Source organism: Centruroides vittatus, unplaced genomic scaffold, assembly GCF_030686945.1.
Source record: "Centruroides vittatus isolate TY-2023 unplaced genomic scaffold, ASM3068694v2 contig_683, whole genome shotgun sequence".
Lineage (NCBI taxonomy): Eukaryota > Metazoa > Arthropoda > Arachnida > Scorpiones > Buthidae > Centruroides > Centruroides vittatus.
Window position 1 is genome coordinate 181,548 of NW_027122430.1, and position 20,802 is coordinate 202,349.

Sequence of the window (20,802 nt, forward strand, 5' to 3'; positions counted from 1 at the left end):
CCGAACGCAACTGTGTGCATGCAGTTATGACTCGACTCACAAGCAGTGAGTGCACTTCGTACTGAAACAGTGTATAAACATAGTATGTATTTCACACTTCCCCCTCCCCACTTAGACTATTCTATGACAACAAGTCGATGGCGACACATTTTTACGATAAAAAGCAGATCTTATGTGCACAAAAGTTGGCCACCCCTGCCGTAGGGTGTCTTTACTCTATCACGTGTAGTGCAAACAGAACGAATTCTTCCGCCACAAGAAAAAGTTGTCCGGAAACGCGTCCGAGCTGTAGTCACGTGAGCGACTGACGTCGAATCCAGGTCACGTGATACGCTGTGTGCGCGTCCGCCCTCCAATGTGCAGCTCCACGACCAAAACAAGCTTAAGCGATGGCGGTGCACAGTCGGTAAGTAGTCCTATGATTTTTTGTTTATAGCGTTTTTTAAATGAGTTGCCCTTCACATATTCGATGTGTTTTGGACATGTCTGGCATGTATGTCTCTATTATAAATATAATTAAGAAGAAAACGTTAGTGTATGGCTTATAAAGCATTACCAAAAAGTGATGCTATTGTGTAATGAAACCACTCTTTTATAATTAGAGGTAAGTATAAGCGAGTCTATGCATGTTCAAACACAAGCTGAAGCAGCGCTCTGCTCGCGTGCTAATGCTATTCTGTTCAGAGAAGTATATGCATGTTCAAACAAGTTCAAGCATCGTTCTTTACAAATTCTGCGTTAATTTTTAATAATAGTGTAAATATTTTTAGCTTTTAGACATAAACAATATAAATACGCTACGCACTATAAATTTTTAGAGAAAGAAAAAATCGATACGTGAAATTTTCTATTAATTGAGTATTTAACACATCAATATTTTCTTCACACTTACATCCAAAATGGCGCCCCGGACAAATGTCCGGGTTGCCCGCCCCGAGAGCGGGCTTTGCTCTCCACCACTTTGGTTCTGGTTTTCGTTAGTTTAATCTTATTTTAACTTTAAAAATAGTAGAGTATCGATTATCCGAATACAGATCAACCGAAAGCATTCCAGTCCCAAATTCAAATTTTTGCGTTCTGTGGCACTGTAATATTTGGCTTGTCTTGGGCTACTCCAATATTATTTTTGTTGGTGTGTGTGTTTTAGCTGGCAGCACTGGCACGTTTATGAGAGGGTACGTAAACGCTCCGTATTTGAACGAGTCGGAGAAAGAATCGCAAGGTTACAAATTCACAACTCAGTATCTCCATGTAAACCTGAAGCAGAAGATAGATAGATAAACGAGGGTTTTTTTTTCCTATCGTAAGAGGTGAGTTTTGCTTTTGTGTGGTGATTTTCTGAGAACTGTGTCGCGTTGAATCGGAATGTTTTTGATACTAGATTAACTTCCGAGATATAATTTTTTTGTTTTTATATTATTCAATATATTTTGACTTAAAATAATTAAGGATGCTACAACTCGTTGTTCCAAAACATTTCCTTTTTATAAGTTGGAAATAATTCGTAACTCGTAAGACTTAACCATGTTTACATTTATATATATTTTATTAATACTCATATATCCTGAAACTGTATAATTACCATTGTATAAACTCTTGTTCGAACCCATCTCGGGTACTTCTCCCACCCTTGAAATCAGGTGCAGGTGTTAATGAATTAGTCTAGGAACAAAGGAAATTCGTTTGTTCGAAATTGTCCGAAAAACAAAAGAAATGCTAAGTGCTCTCGTTAGAACAGGCCTGGCCAACCCAAATCGTTTCGCGGGCCACTTTGATCACACGTAATATGGGGATACTATAGAGTATAGATTACCACCTATGGAATTTCGTGTGTTTGGGTATATATCTGAACTCAGGGGACCGAGCCGAGACGAGTTCAACGATACTCTACTTTTGGACCGGAGACGAAAAATAAAGTTATCATACTTTTTTCCGGCGATCGCGCGATGATAGGGAGTCGCGTCGCTATCTCCGCTAAGTCGGCCTCGCTAACGCGATCGGGAGTCGCGTCGCTTGCCTTTAGTAGACGTTTCCCCCCTTTTTTTACTTTGTTCAACAACTACCGTGAATCGATCACTAGTTTAGCACATGGCGGCCTGTGGTGGCTCCCATACGAGAGGTCATTTGGGAGCACGAACAGTGGGAACGGCCTCCATGTTCGCTGCCATAAGTAACATTAACCGAAATGGCGATCGCGCGATGATCGGAAGTCGCGTCTCTCTCTCCGCTCTCGTATCGCGTGTTTAACCCTACTGGAGATTACCGTAGTCCGACGTCATGGTTTGCAGACTTTACAGCAAGATGGCAATACTAGCAACTACGGTGCCGTCTGCATGAGAGCATTAAAAAAGTATGGTAACTTAAAAAGTGTGATAACTTTTTTATTTTTTGTCTCCGGTCCAAAAATAGGGTGCCGTTGAACTCGTCTCGGTCTCCTGAGTGGCAACATATAATCAAAGTCCCGAAATTCCATAGGTAGTAATCTATAGTACACTCCGTAATATTACGGTGGGCCACAATTTAGGCAAACATGCTTTTAAAAAAGTAAAACAAATACAAAATGAATAAGATTTCATTGTTATACCAAGAGTTCGTACTCGCACCTGTGCATTCTAACAATGACAAATACAAATTTTCATTTATTTAATTGTTTTGGTATACACATAACAGGAAACTAAAGTTTTAATAGATATATAACAGACATGGGCAAATGGGGCTCTTGCTGAAAGTGTTAATTTCTGTTTTTTATTATTATTTTTACAATTTTGTGAAAATATGTTTATTTAAAAAATTCAATGTTTGTTTTATATTATATAATAAAATCGCGTGCTTTACCCATACTATCCACGACAGTACAGAACTGAGGCTCCCGTGCATTTTGCAAAACCTACATTTCGGCTTCCACAGAACTCTTGCTTGCTCACCCCTGATATATAATATCGCTTAGCAGGCCACAGAGTCTAATGTGACATGCTGCGGGTTGGCCAGGCCTGCTCTATTACATGTGATTCCTCGAGACTCCTTGTTCATCTTTGAGTGGTGATTGTTTTGACTACAGTTTTTTCCTCTCTTGCGTAACTTTTATTTGGTTTCGTCTCAGGAATTTTTTATATGATCAATGCAATTTTCACGATTTCGGACTTGTTTAGAACCTCACATCTTAGCAAGATCATTTGTTACATAATTTGTTGCCATGAACTTTGTAGATAAAATCAGTGTTCTCGACAGTGTATGGGTGTATTTTAAGTCTTGCCTACCTTATTTCCGATCAGTTTACATGCCTGAAAATTGGCCAAAAATATTGTGATTAAAGTTATTGCTGGAAAAGCAGGAATGGTGTTTTTATTTTATTTTATTGTCAAATCTCGGGTTATTAAAAAGGAATTGTTTTGAGTTGGCTACTTTTGGGTTACTTTTTAGAAAATTTTTGGCTACAAACACTAAAAACATCTGGCAACCTGACCTGTGATGACAGGTGGTCGTTTAATACAGGTAACATATACTTATAAAATAGTCCATGCCAGGAATTTTTGCCTGTTTGACAGGTGCCCGTCAAATGCAGGTGGTTGCCTAAGCAGTACTGTATTGTCACCCTGTACAGTACGTACAGGGTGACAATAATTAACTCGTACAAAGTTTGTAGCAATGCTGCACCTGAACTTTTTTACTGTCACCAATTTACATACTATTGTTTAATTCTCCATGATTTCCTGCCCGTGTAGATGTACTTTCGATGTAATAAGGGTTAGTTCTTTATTTTTTTAATGGTGTCGAACAAATGTTGTGCAATTTTGGAGCTATTCTGGCAAGGAAAGCATCAATGTGAAATTGTTCGTCTGCTCGGTGTTCCAAAAATGACAGTCTCAGATGCAGTTCGGCGATTCAAGGAGCTTGGCCACAATGGTGACCGTCCCGGACGTGGAAGAAAGCACACTGTCAACACGTCTAGGAACCGCAAGATCATCACAAAGCGAGTTGACTGACATGCGAAGGTCTCCATGAGAAAAATTGCTCGTGAGATCAGAATCAATCGCGAATCGGTGCGGTTAATGGCGAAAAAGGAACTCGTACTCAAGCCCTACAAGTTCCAAAAGGTTCAGCTCCTCACCGATGAAAACAAGTGCGTGAGACTCCAAAGATCCCGTTAACTCAAGCGTCGGGCTGCAGGTTGACAATGGGAGTGCATTCTCTTCACAGACAACAAGCTTTTCTCCGTACAACCATCAAAACGACAGGAACTGGTCCGCGGGGGCTCCTGGAAGCTCAGCCGTCATCGAACATCACAAAATCCAATGTCAGTCATGGTTTGGGGCAGAATTTGTGCGAGCGGCAAGACACCCCTTGTTTTCGTTGATCAAGGGGCCAAAATCAATCAAGATGTGTACCACCATGACATTCTCGAGGCTATGGTACTCCTGTGGGCTCAGCAGCATTTTGTCAGTGTGAAATGGACGTTTCAGCAGGACTCGGCGCTGACACACAGGGCGAAGAAGATTCAGGAGTGTGCAAGGCTCATTTTCCCGATTTCATTTCGTCTGCGGAATGGCCACTGTACTCGCCGAATCTGAACCCAATGGACTACAGTGTGTGGTCCATTTTGGAGGCCAGGGCCTGTTCTAAGCGCCATGAAAGTTTGGAGTCGCTGAAGCAATCCTTGCGCTGGGAGTGAGACAAACTGTCTCCAGAAGAGTGCGGCCCATCGCTGAGAATTTCAAAACGCGTTTGGGGCTCTGCATCAAAGCAAAACGAGTCCACTTTGAAACTGGCTGAATATCTGATTAATACGTAAAGTATTGTCACTGTTATATGCTGTTGTTTTGCTAATTTTCATTTCTTTAATAAATTTACGATACAAAAAACTTGTACAGGTTAATTATTGTCACCCTGTATATGATATGTAATTTGTGATTAAGTACTATAGTTTGAATATTTAATTTAAGGAGACACTACTGAAATTTCGGTTAATCTTTACGTACGTCGACCGTCAATACAGGTAACATATACTTATAAAATAGTCCATGCCAGGAATTTTTGACAGTTTGCGTCTCGCCACCATGACGGTCGACGTACGTAAAGATTAACCGATATTTATTTAAATTAATTAAATCTTTAATGTTATAGGAAGAGGGTAAAATAAGTGTTTTTGGTGTGAGATGAATGTATTTAATACTGTTTTAATTACTTTTAATATCAAATTTCCGGACTCAGTATATTTATAAATTTATTAACATAAAAAAAAATAATTTAGTATTATATAAAATAAAGTACACAGCCATTTCTAAACATTAGTGCTGATATGGGCCAAATTTCACAAGTCTGTCCAGCAATTTTAGACCAGATCCTGACATCCTGTTGTGCTTTTATTGGTCACATCCATTATGTTTAATTTCATATTTTAAAAATTATATAATTAACATTTATAAATATGAAAATTTAAATCAAAAAATGTGTTATAAAACGTGTGCTTATTCTGTTTTAATTTTTAACCATGCCCAGTAGCTTCAATAACTGCATAATGCCAGGTTGTGCAAATTGGACAAGGATACAAAGAGTATGAACTTTTTCTTCATAAACCTGATTATTAAAGACAAAGGAACTGCCGAATTATTTGGCTATAAGCTTGATGTTTCTATTAAAGCAGCCGAGGTAGATAAATCAAGAATAGTAGAAAACAGAAGTACTACAGTTTCAGACGAACTAGAAATCTTTTAGGCTACAGGTGAAAAAACATAATATCCGTTTTTTCTTAAATGCATTATACACTATTCCGCTCACATCAATTGAACCAGAAAGGGCATTCTCGGTAGCAGGACTTCCGTTACTAAAATTAGAATCAAATTGGGTTATCGGAGTATTGATCATCTTTGCTTTTTAAAACCTTATTATAAAAATTTACGATAATAGTTTGTATTGTGTTTTATTTTAAAAAACGAAAATTACCTTATAAGTTAGAAGTTTGATCCAAGTTCATTTTTTTTAATTTTTGACTCAATTCAAAGCATTTTTGTTGTGTGCAGTTTGAAGCAAACTTTAATATATTTTTTCTATTTTTGAAAAATTCTACATGATTGAAAGGTAATGTTTAATATATATCTTACACAGCATTATTATGATTTTGGAGGTTGCAGAACGTATTAAATTACTTTAAAAAACGAAAAATAGTTATACAAAATATCTTGAAATCAAGTGATATATCTTAAAAATAATTAATTCTATCCCAGGAAACAGTTCACTTTTATCTCAGAATCCTGGGACAAGCAAAAGATCAGGAAATGAGAAACCCTAGATCAGTGTTTTCGAACTTTTTTCATTGAGTGGCACTTCTGATCGAAAATTAAAAAATTGTGACACCCTTGCGGCAGATCTATAATCTGAATAAGGGGGGGCAATGGGCCAGATGAATCTTTTGCGAAAACGAATATAATGTGCAACACTGGGGGAAGGAGTTCCCTCCCCGGGAAGAAAAATTTTAAAAATTGACAGTTTGAAGTAGCATTTTAACGCAAAGGTAGGGTTTCTACGTGTTCAAAATGAAAATTTAAGTCCATTGAATTTTATCGAAATACTGACAATGAGTTATCTTGAACTACACGTAAGTAAATTTCCAAGAAAATGCCTAAAGGTCCTAAACTTTGCGACACCCCAATTGTGGCGCTGTGGCACCTTGGTTGAAAAACACTGCCCTAGATGCTACAAATCACACTGCATGCACTGTATCCATGAGACTGTGTCTGTTTCTTGTTGGTCATCAGCATTGTTACACATACTGCAGTGTTATTGTAATTCTCATAGCTACCATCAAATTCTTTTTTATTTAAGTTGTGGGTGTGTGTAATCGTGTTAGTTTTTGCCTGGTTTTCTAGTCTAATCCTATTTGATGCTAAAATTTTTCATTAGAGGTTACTTTCCTTATTTTTAATGTATTTCTGTCCTGTCTTCATGAATCGATCTGGCTTCCATAACTGGATTGAAAATTTCATTTTGTATTTCTGTTTCGGTACTTGAAGTTTGCATCGCATTATCATCCAATTTTAGTTGTTGACTGTCTGCATTCAAGTATTACTATTACTTTCTCATTACAGTCGTCTGAGTTATATTCACCATTATTTTTGCCACTACTTATTTCTGTTGTATTTAATTTTTTTTTCAAGTAATGTATGTGTTTACAAATTGTTTTTACATACAATGAATCACTACAGGAACAGCTAAAATAATCTATAGAAATTTTGCGTAAACCACATCTTAGTCGACAGTATAATCTCGGAGAGGTCTTTCTAACAATTACGTAATTGTTTTTAGTAAACTTCCAACATTCATCTTTGTTGAAAAGGAATAATCTTCTCTTAAATTCAAACTTGAACGATGTCGAGAATTTATTGTTCGTATTATTTTGGTCACTTTACGCTTTTCCAATTTATAAATCTGTTCATTGACATATAGTAATCTCCTAATTTAATCAATACATAAATGAGTTCATCCATTTGTATATTTTGCTTTCCCTGCATTGTGTCGTTGCCATGTTTTAATAACCTGTGGAATGATTCCACATACGTGTTTGTGTTAACTAATGAATTTTTCCAATTTCAAGCAGCCCATTCACTATTTCTGTTTGCGTACATAATTGTAAAGTAATCGAAGAACTCTTGCAGATCATTTTGTAAAAATAATGGCATTAACTCGTTAAATTCGCTTTTATTTTGAGTGTGTAAAAAGTCGACGCCCATTATAAATTTCTCTTTACTTTTCTTTCTGTACCCTCTCTAAAAGTGCACGATGCCAAGCTCATTCTATGTTCTAAGAGCAAAGAAGTTTCAGTTTTGTGTCCAACAAAAACTTTTTCATATGCAGCGAAGATCCAAGGTGCATCATCTGACATGAAATAATTAGAGGAAACTGCAGATGAAGCTTTTTTAAGCAAAGGAAAAAGTACTTTTAATACGCTTTAGTTTTTTCTGCTATTTAGCACCATAAAATCAAGATACCCTCACCTCATTTGTCTACAACAATAACTGTGATTAATTTGTAATAAGTTGTGTTGGTTATGTTGAATCGACAGAAATGACATCTTTTCAGAATTTCTCATACATTTAGCATTGAAAATTTGTTTGCAATAAAATTATGAAGTCATTCTCTTCAATGTTGAATTTTTCAGAAACTTTTGTCTGAGGTTTGTAAAATAAAATAGATATACGATTCTATGTGTTTTGCAATATTTCTATTATCATTGACATGCTTATGTGCTGCTTGTGACGGCATTGTATTTTGGATATGTTTTTTTGAAACACATGCATGGTCTGCATAATGAATGTGACCAATAGGAGCACGACAGGATCTCTGGCTCTAGTCGCTTGTATATTCTCTCACCTTTTAGAAAACTATGCAAATTTCTTTCTCTAGTCATTTCTTGTCTATTATTGTAAAATAGTTTATGCATGGGCATTAGGGACTTGCACTGATCATCTGTAAATACGAAATAAATATCTTCATTAATTTATATTACATATTTTTTGGAATATATAAATTAGAGTATGTACAGAGGTGACACACTCCTTTCTCATCAATTATTTTCCTACCCTGTCAACAGAGAATAGAAGCTCTGATTTTGGTGGTCGTGAGAGAGTGAATTTTTATTGATGTCAAACTCATTCGTCACATTTAAAGTGTGGTTTTAGATGTCAGGATCTGAATAATTTGCATTATTCAAAAAAATTTATTTAACTAAATCAGATTGTCTAAAATTTTTCTAGACTGGTCAATATTTTTCACTGCTGTTATAAATTTTAAACTATTTCTATTAAGATTGCATTTATTAAAATGCTTAATTTAAATTAAATATTAAAACTTTTTCAGAGAACAATGGATAGGAAACGTGTTTGCAGTCCCACAAACAGTAAGGACGATGATGACCAGAAAAAGAAAAAACTTATTATGGAAGATATTTTAAGTGAACCTGGTATATTTGCCTTTATCCCTCCTGCAATAAAGAGAATGATGCTGAGACAAATTGTTAATGAATATAGGTACTAATTTTTAACAACTGAAAAATTTAATTTTCTGTAATAACTTGTATTGCCACAGTCTAAAAACATTACACAATGTTACAAAATTTCTTGTTTCAAATACAATGGATACATGTTAAATATGATTGCCAAATCAATTATGGTAGCTGTTTTTTACATTCTGTAAATGTGTGTGTCGTTAATCCGAATTAAAAATTAATTTCGGTAGACTGTTGTAACAGCTTTCAGGTTAGATGGTACTTTTATTGTTATTTTGTGTGCATTTCATATGCATTATTATATTTTAATAATTTATATTGGATAATATTTAAATAATTCTAATAATATTTATATTAGAATTAAAGAGCACGAAGCAGCAATAAGATTAAAATATAATAATTCTCCATGGTTTAGTCATATAAAAAATAGTAATTGTCAGATTGATATCAACAACATAAAAATACTTCATTCTGAAAAAGATACTTATAAATGTAAATTTAAAGAACATATTGAAATTATGAAAGTTAATAGTAAAAATTTAATTAATATTTCAAATGGTATGCAAATTGATCAACAGTGGTACAATATGATAGAGGGTGTCACGGGAAAAAAGTAACTTATAATGTAGTTGTCATACACTGATGTATTAGTGAATGAATAAAAATGTTATGTTTGTATGTATTCTTTATAATTTGTTAAATAATTTGCTGTTTTGCGTGTAAATAATCGGTAAAACTGTTATTGTAATTACAGTTATTCCAAAATTGTTTTAGAAAATACACTTTTTTTATAAAGATGTACTTACGGAAATTTTATTGGCATATGTTGAAAAATATAAAAGTCGTATGTATCTTATGTATTATAATTTTGAAATTTTAGTGTTGTTTAATAACTTGTAAAAATATCACTATATTACAGTTACTTTGACTGTTTAAAAGGTGTACCTTTTGTGGATTTAATGGTGGAATTGAAAGAATTTCTTTTCAGTGTTATCTAATATATACCCCGGTTATTAAAAAACAGAACCATAAGTAGCATATAAGTGTAACAAAAATTAGGAAGGCAGTAACACCTTCTTTGGTATGATAGTTTTGTCAGTAAACATGATCTACATGCAGTAAATTTGTCAAATTATTAATTATTGTTTTTTAGTAACTTTTTAGTATTGCACTGAGGTGGTGCTTAGTAATTAAATAAGCTTGAAATGCATATGAAAAAACAAAAGAAGTACCTAACCTGAAAACTGTTGCGATAGTGTACCGAAATTAATTTTTAATTTGGATTAAAGAGGCATACATTTACAGAAATTAACACGTTGACTGCCATCTACGAGATGACTCGTAGTTACCGTTTCTGCCTAGGACGCCACCTACGAGTTATATCGTAGTTTGTTTCCTTGCCATATTTGTGCAGCTACGATGTAATTCGTAGTATATCAGTGTAAATATGAATAGATAGCTTCAGGGGCAAGAACAAAAAATCAAGTTTGGCTTATATGAACAGAACATTTATTAATAAATGAACAGAAAATATAATCATAAAAAGTTTATTTAAAATCGAAAGCAAAACAATATTTTTATTGTTTGTGATAATTTATAAAACAGAAACATAAATTTAAATGAACAGAAAATATCATAAAAAGTTTATTCAAAATCAAAAGCAAAACGATATTTTTATTGTTTGTGATAATTTTTAAAACAATCTTCTACGCAAAGGGCTGGCTTCTCTGGACAGATTGGACAGAAATAACGCGTTTCTCGGCGTTTCTTAGCTTTGGTACAAATTCGACATGGCTTTGTCGGATGTTGTTTTTTCTGAGTAGGTGGGATACTCTGTAAATAGTGAAGCTCTTGCAATTTAATTTTTTTTGAAACTGGTTGAATCTCTTCTCCAATCAATGCTTTGACGAATGCTTCTCTAAACTTTATAAATTTTATTTTAGAAGAAGTTGCTTTTTGAAAGAGTTTGTGCGCATTATGTATATATATCTCTATAATATGTAATGCAACCTTTTTGGGCCATCTAATAGTCTTTCTTAGAGCTGTGTAGTACGATAGCATTTGATCTGATCGGTCAATGCCAGACATTCCATGATTATAATCTCGAATTATATTCGGTTTCATCGAACATTTTCCATTGCGATTGAACACCTCTACCATTTCAACAACGTGCATGTTTGAAATGGTAAGGACTTCTCGTTTGTCTTTCCATTTACATACAGTAACAGGACCATTTCGCTGCCAAATAAACTCCCCCTTTTTCAGTTTTCGATTTATTACATCTCTGGGATTCTCCTTTCTGTTATTTCGCAGAGTTCCACACACACAAGTTTTTCGTGTAGTCAGTAATTTCGTAAGAGCAACAGAATTATAAAAATTATCCATGTATACGGTATATCCCTTATCAAGATAGTCTTCAAGTAAGTGTAAGACAACATCAGTAGTGTGGCCTAAATTACTGTCAATTCCTTCAGATTTTCCGCTGTAAATTGATATTTTCATAACAATACCATCGGATTCACATAGTTCATACAGTTTGACACCGTATTTGTGTTTTTTATTTTTTATGTACTGGCGAAAATGCAATCTTCCACGCCACAACATCATTGATTCATCGATACACATATTTTTATCAGGCACATAGTTTTGGTGCATAATATTATTGAAATGGTTTAGTATAGGTCTTACCTTATATAATCTGTCAGAAGATGGTATTGAGCTATCAACTAAATGAAAATAACGCAGTAACAATTGGAATTTATTTCGACTCATATGTGATCGCCAAAACATTATATTATACAATTCGTTTGTGCTCCAGTAATGTTCTATTGAAGGAAAAGAACAAGGACCCATTTGTAATACAAGTCCAATAAAAACTTTCATTTCTGCAGTGCTGACGTCTTTCCACTGTGATACCCTTTTAGAATTTTTTATTTCTTTATGCTTTGCAATTTCTTGTGCAGCATACAAATTCGTTTGTTCGACCAGTAATGCAAGAAATTCTTCCGAAAAAAATAGGTCTACCAGCATTTGCACTGTAAGGTTTGTCGTATCCAATTTCAAACCAACATTTTCTTGGAAAATAAATAGTTCAGGATTTTGTTGAGTTTCTGTCCACAAATTATCGTTTGGATTTGATGTGGTTGCTTGAGACGCATCGTCATTGCCTTCAGGTTCAAGAATAGTCTCATCTTCAGGTTCGGAGACGACGTCATAATCACTGTCCTCACTTGAATCCTCAGATGGTACATAATCGCTACTGTCGTTACCATCCTCACCAAAAATTTTGTCAGATTCTGAATCACTTAGATTAGTGTAGTAATCAAGTTGTTTTTTAGTCAGTGGTCTTTTCTTATCCATATTGGGATATTTATAATTTGATTATAAAAATAAATAAAAAATAACACACTCAAAAAAGACGTAAATGTGATGTGCTCGCCACTATATCCGATTTATTACTAATGAATTTAGACGCACATCTCTGATTGGCTGTAGCGAAGTGACAGGACGAATCGTATCTGTGCACGAATTAACTCGTAGTTTGGCTTTAGCGAAGAGCTTTCTGTTACATAAGCCAACTACGAGATAATTCGTAATACCTTTATTTTAAGAAAAACACATTCTATATGCTTTTTGATTATTTCTATGTACTCTGATTAGAGTTTTTTATAATATAATATAATTAAATTAAGTTGGCGTTTTACAACAGAATCCTGAAAAGTCACGTGGCAGTCAACGTGTTAAATACAGGTACTCCTCTCTTTATGACCGAGTTCTGTTCCGACGACTACGTCGTTAAGCGAATTGGTCAATAAGCGAGGAGCTTGCGCCGGGAATAGAGGAACGTTGTAAAATTATACAAATTATGCAACAAACTACAAATTTATTCATAAAAAAGACTATTATAGTACGCTATTAGCCTATTATAGTACTATAAGACTATTATAGTACACTTAGTGCACGTTTCACTATTCGCCACTGATTGACACTCAAGCTGAGAAACGGGATTTCCCGAATTGCAGGTCGAAACTCGATTTGGTCGTAAGTGCGAGTGGTCGTTAAGCAGATGGGTCATAAAGTGAGGAGTACCTGTATGATTAGTTAAAATATATATCAATATTTTTAACATCATAAAATTATGTTTAAACTGAATATATTCTGATTAATTGCTTTGAGTACAGATTGCCATGATCTGTAAACATTACGTGTTTTATTTAAATTTTTTGCTTGGAATAAGGCTCATATTTACCATTATATTTATATTATCATTGTTTTTAATAATGTGTAATAAATTAAAGCAGATATAACTTAGTAATTTTTTGATACTTATCAAAACTTTCACAAGATATGTTTCACATTTGCATAGTGTTGATTTATTTATTAATTTAGAAATAGTAATTATTATTACATCTAATAAAATTATGAAATTTTCTGAAGTTCTCTTATTCGGAGTATGATTATATATAAATGGAGAAAGTATCGCTTTTAGATATAACTACATGTTTTTATGCTAATGGCAATAAGATTATTAGAAACTTATAGACCTTGCTTGTATTTTTGTAGCTAGATAAGTGCCACTTGTAAAAATTAATGTTATTTAAAAATATATATTAAATATTATTGATATGTAATAATAATAAATTTCTTCTATGGAATAGGATAGCAGTTGTACAGATGACATTCTAAAAGTGTTTTTATATTACATTATTAGGAATGAACCAGGGTCTGAAACGCAAGTGACGTGCAACCAAAGCAGTGATGAGAATTTAGATAATCGTCGTCATAAAGTAATTATTTTTATATTATATAATTGTTTTATCACATTGGAATTAGAAATGTCAACTTTTTCCTAATTTTTTAAATCTAGATTATTAGATGCATATTTCAGTACCTCATTTAAAAAACACTAATTATAAAAATATTTTTGAACATTTAATTATATTATTATTGACAAAAGAATCAAGCAAAAAAATATATTTTAACAAGAAATGCATGTTTTGAGTATTTATGCTCTCCAAAATTTATATTTATAGTGTAGAATTTATTCATAAAATATATTTTTCAAAAATTCCTTATTTTGAAACTGTATTTACATTATCTATTTACAATGGAATAACAGGCAAAAACCACATTTCAAAACTATTTCCTCCTATCATTTATATTTACTTATTTCTGCTTTCTATATACAAAGACTAGGATAAGCAGTTTTCCTGCTGTAACTATTCAAAAGAAAGTTCGGGGTGGAGCAAATTTCTAACAGTGATGCAAAATTTTGATCTACACTTCTTTAATTCCTACTGAAAATTATTAATTTTTGTATATATTAAAAACGTTTGTTTTATAGTGGTGATATATTTCATTTTTTTTCACTTTTTGAAGTATTGTATAATAAATGAATTTATTTTTACTAGTCAATGACAAGATAGCATTACATTCAAGTTGCCAATTACTATGAACTAACACTGAAATATATCATAGTATTTTAAAAAGCTTTTAAATTGTTGTTTTAAAATGCATAACAATTACAAGATATCTCGCAAATAATATAATAATTTTCATATTATAAAGCAGAGAAACATTAGAAAACTAATACAGACTTTTAGTAATACGATCTAGTATAAGTAAACTTGAAATATTTTATTTGAAATGTTATATTACCTTTATTTATTTATAAACTGTAACCAGTAAGAGAGATTTTTTTAAAATGTAATGTAAAAATAAGAAGGATTTTGGTCATTATGAAGAACATATCAATGCTTAAATGACTATATCTTAAAAGTTAATCATAATTTGGCATAAAACATTGATTTAATGGGTGGAATCAGTAATGATGATAGATGGCTAATTGCAGAAATTAGTAAAATAATAAAATTGAACAGAAAGCAAAGCCTATAAAGGTATCTTGACTTTAGTAGATTAGGAGGAGGACAAGCTGTCTAGAATTCTTGAGAATGGTGTGAAAACAATTAATGCAATGCTTTACCACAAACAATATCATTGGTCTGTAAGGTTAGCTTGCCACAAGTGTAAATTTCTTATAAATGTTAAGAATGACATACTGATACAATTTTTGCATTTTTCATCAAACAGCTGCCCTGTGGTGTTGCAAAATGCAAATGTCTTGGCATTTTGATCAAGATCCATATACAGTGGAACCTTGCTTAACGAGCGTAATTCGTTCCAGAGTCTTGCTGGTAATGCGAAACACTTGTTAAGCGAAACAATTTCTCCCATAGAAATTAATGTAAAATACGATAATGCGTTTCATGCCAGAAAAATGCTCAAATGTTTTATGTACTAACGTTTATTGAAAAAAAAAATTGTACCATATCCACTGTTAAGGAGTGTTAGTCATCATCAGGAATGAACCATCCTGGAATGAGAATTCAATTTGCAGAAACAAAAAAAAATCACAGCTAATATGTTTGATAAACACTCCAAACAGTATGCCAAATTCTTGGGTTATGTAAAGCAGGGATGGGCAATCTTTTTCAATGTAAGGGCCGCATTTTAAGACTTTTGAACTGATGCGGGCCGTATACAAGAGAAAGAGAAGAAAAAAATGTTGGTAAATCAGAATTATTTATTCATATGTAATTATAAATTAGCATAGATATACTTAATTTAGCTTCTGGAACAGATGTAAACGTAATATATTGGAAATATTTGGTTAAATACTTGTCACTGCTAGTTTTAAATTAGTTTCGATGTGTCTGTTAGCCGGTTTCTTGTTTTAATTTTTACTAAATTCATGACAGGAAAACTATTTGCATACATAAGTTGTAGAAAATAACGTTTGAATTTTTGCTGCATACTACCTTAAGCTGGGAAATTGATATATTTCTTCACATTTTATGCGTCGCAAACTGCAAAATATATGAATGCGAGCCGCAGGTTGCCCATCTCTGATGTAAAGGCTATAATTAAATATTAGAAATTAATTAATTTGACTGATGTTATGATTCCATCTTATATTAAATTTAATAATTATAAATAGTTAATTTTTAATTCAGGTAAATTTAATTTGGAATCGGTCATTAAATTTAATGACGCAAGAATTTGGCATATAGTTTGGCGTGTTTATTATATAACGGGCTATGGTTGTTGATGTTTATAAGTAATATGTGCGAACACAAGTTTGGAAAAATATGTGATCACGAGCGACACTAAGATGATTGCGGAACAAGTGCTAAACACAGACTGATGGAGCATACTGCATGCGCACAATTCAGGACTTCCCCTCTCCTCATCACTCGTTATGCAAAACATCTCTTGTTAAGCAAGGCAAATTTTTACAATTTGCTTTGCTCGTTATGCCAAATACTCGTTGTGCCAGGTGCTCATTAAGCAAGGTTTCACACAGGCACACACACACACACATATATATATATATATATATGTGTGTATGTGTGTGTTTGAGTTTATGAGCCTTCGTTTGAATGTTTTATACAGGTAAATTCACTAAAAAATACTAAAACACTTTACAATAACATGCATTCATTTAATGTTTTCAAAACAAAAATAAAAGAAAGTTATAATTAATCATTTACGTAGATGAGATTTTTAAATCGAAAGTTCAGTATGGAATCACAAAGAAAATACAAAATCCAAGTTCTACACAAGTTTATTTACATCCTAAATGAAATCAATTTGTATAAAACTGTTGTTTTAATTATATTTATTTAGCCATCTCTAAATGTCATGTAAATTTAATGAAAGATTTTATAATAATGAAATTTTAACATGAAAAGAATAAATGATTACATTTAAAGGAACTAAATAGATACTTACACATGCAGAATGAAAATATAAGGGGTTAAGGAAAATCTATTTGCATGAAACCATTTTCTTATATAATAGTTAATGTGTACTAGACTTTTAAAATTGATTAATTACTAATTAATTAATTTTTTGAATAGTATTAATTTATTAACATTGATTTTATGAAATATTATTTCAGGAAAATTTGTGCTCTCTTGTTTATAATGAAAAGCACAAAAAACAAAAACACAAGAAGGATGATAGAAAAATTTTCAGGAACAGCTGTCGAGAGAAATCAGAAAATTTCTCTGATTCTCGTGCTCATAGAAGATATTGGGATCGAGAACAGGTCGAAACAGACAGGAATAATGAATCAAATAGACACGAAAAGAATAGAATTAAAGAGAAAAGGAAAGAATATCGATACAGTGATGACAAATTTGATAGAAGACATATAAACTCTGATAGAACGAGACCAAGAAATTTCAGACCAAACTATAAAAATTACCATGAAAGTAGATACCAGAGAGACTATGTTAGCAGAAGCAGCAGATATACTGGCAGTTATGACAGGAATCAATCACCATCGCGATACAGAGACGAAAGATACAGGAATTTCAGTGATGATGAAAGATTTGATAGGGGGGAGGAATTATGCTGATAGACGTGACATGAATGCAAATGTGAGTTTTAATTTTTTTTAAGTTATTTTGTAATTGATTTCATGTGATCGATGTGATAATATTTTCATTAGTAAGATGATATCTATTTATATTACATTTTTAGTTTTTTCTAACTTAAAGGCATTTTCACATTAATAAATTATTCGTTTCTTTACAGAAAATTTCCGAAATAGCAGAAACCACACTTGAAAAAACATCGGAAATAAGTACAATATCGCCACCTGACAGCATTTTAATCACAGATTTGCCAGAAATTATAATGATCTATATATTTGAATACTTGAACGATGGACAATTAGATATATGCAGCCAAGTGTGCACCCAATGGAGAGGTATCGTCGAAAACATAATGTATCGCCGAGTAACAATGATCACAAGGGTAATTATTATAACATTATTTTGTTTATGAAATGTTATGATTATATAATTGCTACAAACACTCCAAATTCCAAAATCGATAAACATAAATAATTTCTAAGTTACAGAATTCAGTTTAGAAAATATTAATTACTGAAATGACGAATTTTAATTTTTGATTTTGTTAGAGTTTCTATGATTTGTGCGTAAAACTGAGTTTTCTCTTTCTGAATTTAAACATTTGTAGATTTCTCAGTCATCAATGGATTCAGTGCTGTGTCTTTCCTCAGAATTCGTTTCTCTACGTGAGGTGTTATTACATTTGTCCACAATGTACCTCAATTTCGTGAATAGCGTAACGGCGTGTAACTTCTAATAGGCAATTTAGACTGTTTTTTCTGAGGATGTTGGGTTTTATGTATTATATGCAAATGTCATAAAAAATATATGATGTGTTTAAGAGCACAAAACCAGAATGAATTTAAACAATCTTTTTAAAAAATACCCGATCTTAATTGTTTAACGTACCTAATAAGAAATCTGAGATAGTGCCATTGTCCAATGTTACATTGTGTTTTTCATATGTTTAATAACTTTTAGAACATAATAACACTTGGTTAATATATGTAAGAACTGTTAAGGTAGGACACTGTCAAATGCTTTCCTGTAATCTATTCTTAAGATTTGTATTGTACAATTGTCATAGAATGACGGAATGTACAAGTAATTGTTCTTTGGCCTTCATATAAATTCTACGACAGCCTTTTTTGTTATTTAAAGTTGTAATAATGCTCATTGCTCATTTTGAAAATGTTTAATGAAACGTCGATAATTGACTATTCTTTTCAATTTCGTATTTGTTGCAATCTCAATGTAAAAACTCTTATCAATTAAACAGATTTATTGTATATTTATTTGTACAAAAGTTAGTTTAAAATTTAAAAGGAACTGCAGTGTCTTTTTAGACATTAACTTGAATACATTTATACAAGGTTACTTTTAGAATAATTGAATTGCAGTAAAATAAGTTTTTATTTATTACATTATCTAAATAAATTTACATTTGCTGTAAATATTCTGATTTATTTAAACAGAAAATTCCTCTTGATGTATTAAACTCCGCAATCTACGAATCGGAAAATCTACGTCCCTACGTTGGGTTCGACGACAATTTTCAATACAGTTGGTTTGTTTTAGAATCTGAATCTAAACATACACGTGCTTCTATTTCATATCGTAAGTAGCTGTACTGTGTAAGTTTTAAATTATTTATCAATTGTTAATAACAATCACGTTTTTAATTTCAGGAGGTGCTGACACACAACTTTTATTACCAATAGAAGAAACAACGGAAATAAAAATATCAATGTTTCCAAACATTCCACATTTCAATATTTTTAATTATTCGCTCAAACTCTTTAGATACGAAGTTTTGCTTAAATACAAGTCAGATTTGATAAAGAAAATAAAGAATGTATGCCACAAAAAGAATATACGGGACAAAGAAACTAAATGCATCATGCTTTATAAAGATAATGCACTATGTAACGAAACTAAACATTTCTCAGATTTTTCAGACAACAGAGATGTATACAGACTTACAGTATTTCATGGTGAGAGAGTGAAAGTTTTTCCTGTTTATCTTTATGGAAAAACTGATTATACCACAATTGAAGAAAAATTGGAAAGACTGAAATATTCAGAACTCAGAATGATACAGAAGAGATGTTTCGTGTATATTTTCAATCGTGCGATTAAAGAGAACATTGCTACAGCAACTCAAGCTTTGAGAAAAGTGTTTCCTACAGTGAATCACATTACTTGTAACATTTTACCATACTATTTCTTCCCAAGAGGACTCAGATATTATCATGTAGTCAACGGTAAGATTTCCTGCATTACATTAATGGTTTTCGTGTGGTGGGAATAAATTTGTAAAAATGTATTAAACTGGTTTTGACAGAATTGAGTATTTAATTGTCTTTGCTTGAGAGTATTGTTCTACACCACAGGTTTCAATCCTATCTGCACGTGGGCTACACTGTCGAGCTGACATCAGTTAGGATAAAGTTTATGATAATTCCAATCGTGTCGTAACTCGCGATTCGTAACTTGATTTATAAGTAGCCGGGCTCGTTAAACAATCCAGTGGTGAGGTGGCGTTGGATAATGAGGTATTCGGTTTTCGAGTAATCGACAGACAGACATTATACATAACAATAAAACTTTAATTACACATCTAAAACTAGGTTATATAAGAGATACAAAGGACATGGCGATAAAATACAAATATTAGATCGTTTAATAGTGGTGTGACTATTCTAGTTCTTATGCCGCGTGGGGTGGGTCGAATGTGGAGAGCAGTGTTGGCATGATTTTAAAAAATGTTTTAAAACAAGTATCAGATTTAAAACGTGCTTTTTTTTGGAAATAAAACACTTGATCTAGTAAAATAGAGGAAAACAAGAACAGAAAAACTTCAAGAAAGACTCAAGAATGGGCAGACTGTTTCATCTAATATAAAATATAGCATTTTTAAATGTTTCTTTATGCAATGGCAGTTTAAGATTTGCACGTACAAACACCAAAACAAAATTGACAGTAGTGGCTTCTTCAGCTTGAAGAATTTCTTATTTCAGAAATGTACAACGATCAGTAGTGTTTGTTTAGGTCAGCGGTGGCAAACCTTTTTGGAAGCAAGGGCGCAATTAAAAATTTTCATGAACGTTGCGGGCGCGACAATATGTAATGACATTGTGGCCAACTTGGCAACAACTTACCGTGCCCCAAGTGAAAATTTCAATTAATAAATAAGTAATTTCAAGAAAATTCTGCTTAAAAGCTGAATCATGAAATTGATTGGAAATAAAATAAAAAAATTAATTCATCGGGAATCGTGTCATGAGTACGTAATAAATCGCTTATAGGCGCACTTGCGGGCGTGGGGTTGGCCACCCCTGGTTTAGGTGCTTGAAAACTTTAACAATCTTTGCTGCTTTTTTC

General features: G+C 32.7%; 1 protein-coding gene across 1 annotated transcript; it reads left to right on the forward strand.

Annotated features, from left to right (window-relative positions):
* The first annotated feature begins 1,199 nt into the window (after positions 1-1,199).
* Positions 1,200-19,764, forward strand: LOC136980264 (uncharacterized). Its single transcript, XM_067276352.1, has 7 exons — positions 1,200-1,310; positions 8,851-9,020; positions 13,710-13,785; positions 16,959-17,442; positions 17,600-17,821; positions 18,894-19,035; positions 19,107-19,764. Exons 4-7 carry the CDS (start codon positions 17,269-17,271, stop codon positions 19,727-19,729), a joined length of 1,161 nt encoding a protein of 386 aa, XP_067132453.1. The 5' UTR covers positions 1,200-1,310; positions 8,851-9,020; positions 13,710-13,785; positions 16,959-17,268; the 3' UTR covers positions 19,730-19,764.
* The last annotated feature ends 1,038 nt before the right edge of the window (positions 19,765-20,802 follow it).

What these genes read in the sequence shown, in the direction of transcription:
- LOC136980264 (XM_067276352.1), top strand. Translation starts at nt 17,269, where the DNA reads ATGAAAGTAGATACCAGAGAGACTATGTTAGCAGAAGCAGCAGATATA. An exon ending in GACGTGACATGAATGCAAAT is followed by an intron (nt 17,443 to 17,599) that starts GTGAGTTTTAAT and finishes GTTTCTTTACAG; the next exon opens with AAAATTTCCGAAATAGCAGA. An exon ending in GAGTAACAATGATCACAAGG is followed by an intron (nt 17,822 to 18,893) that starts GTAATTATTATA and finishes TTATTTAAACAG; the next exon opens with AAAATTCCTCTTGATGTATT.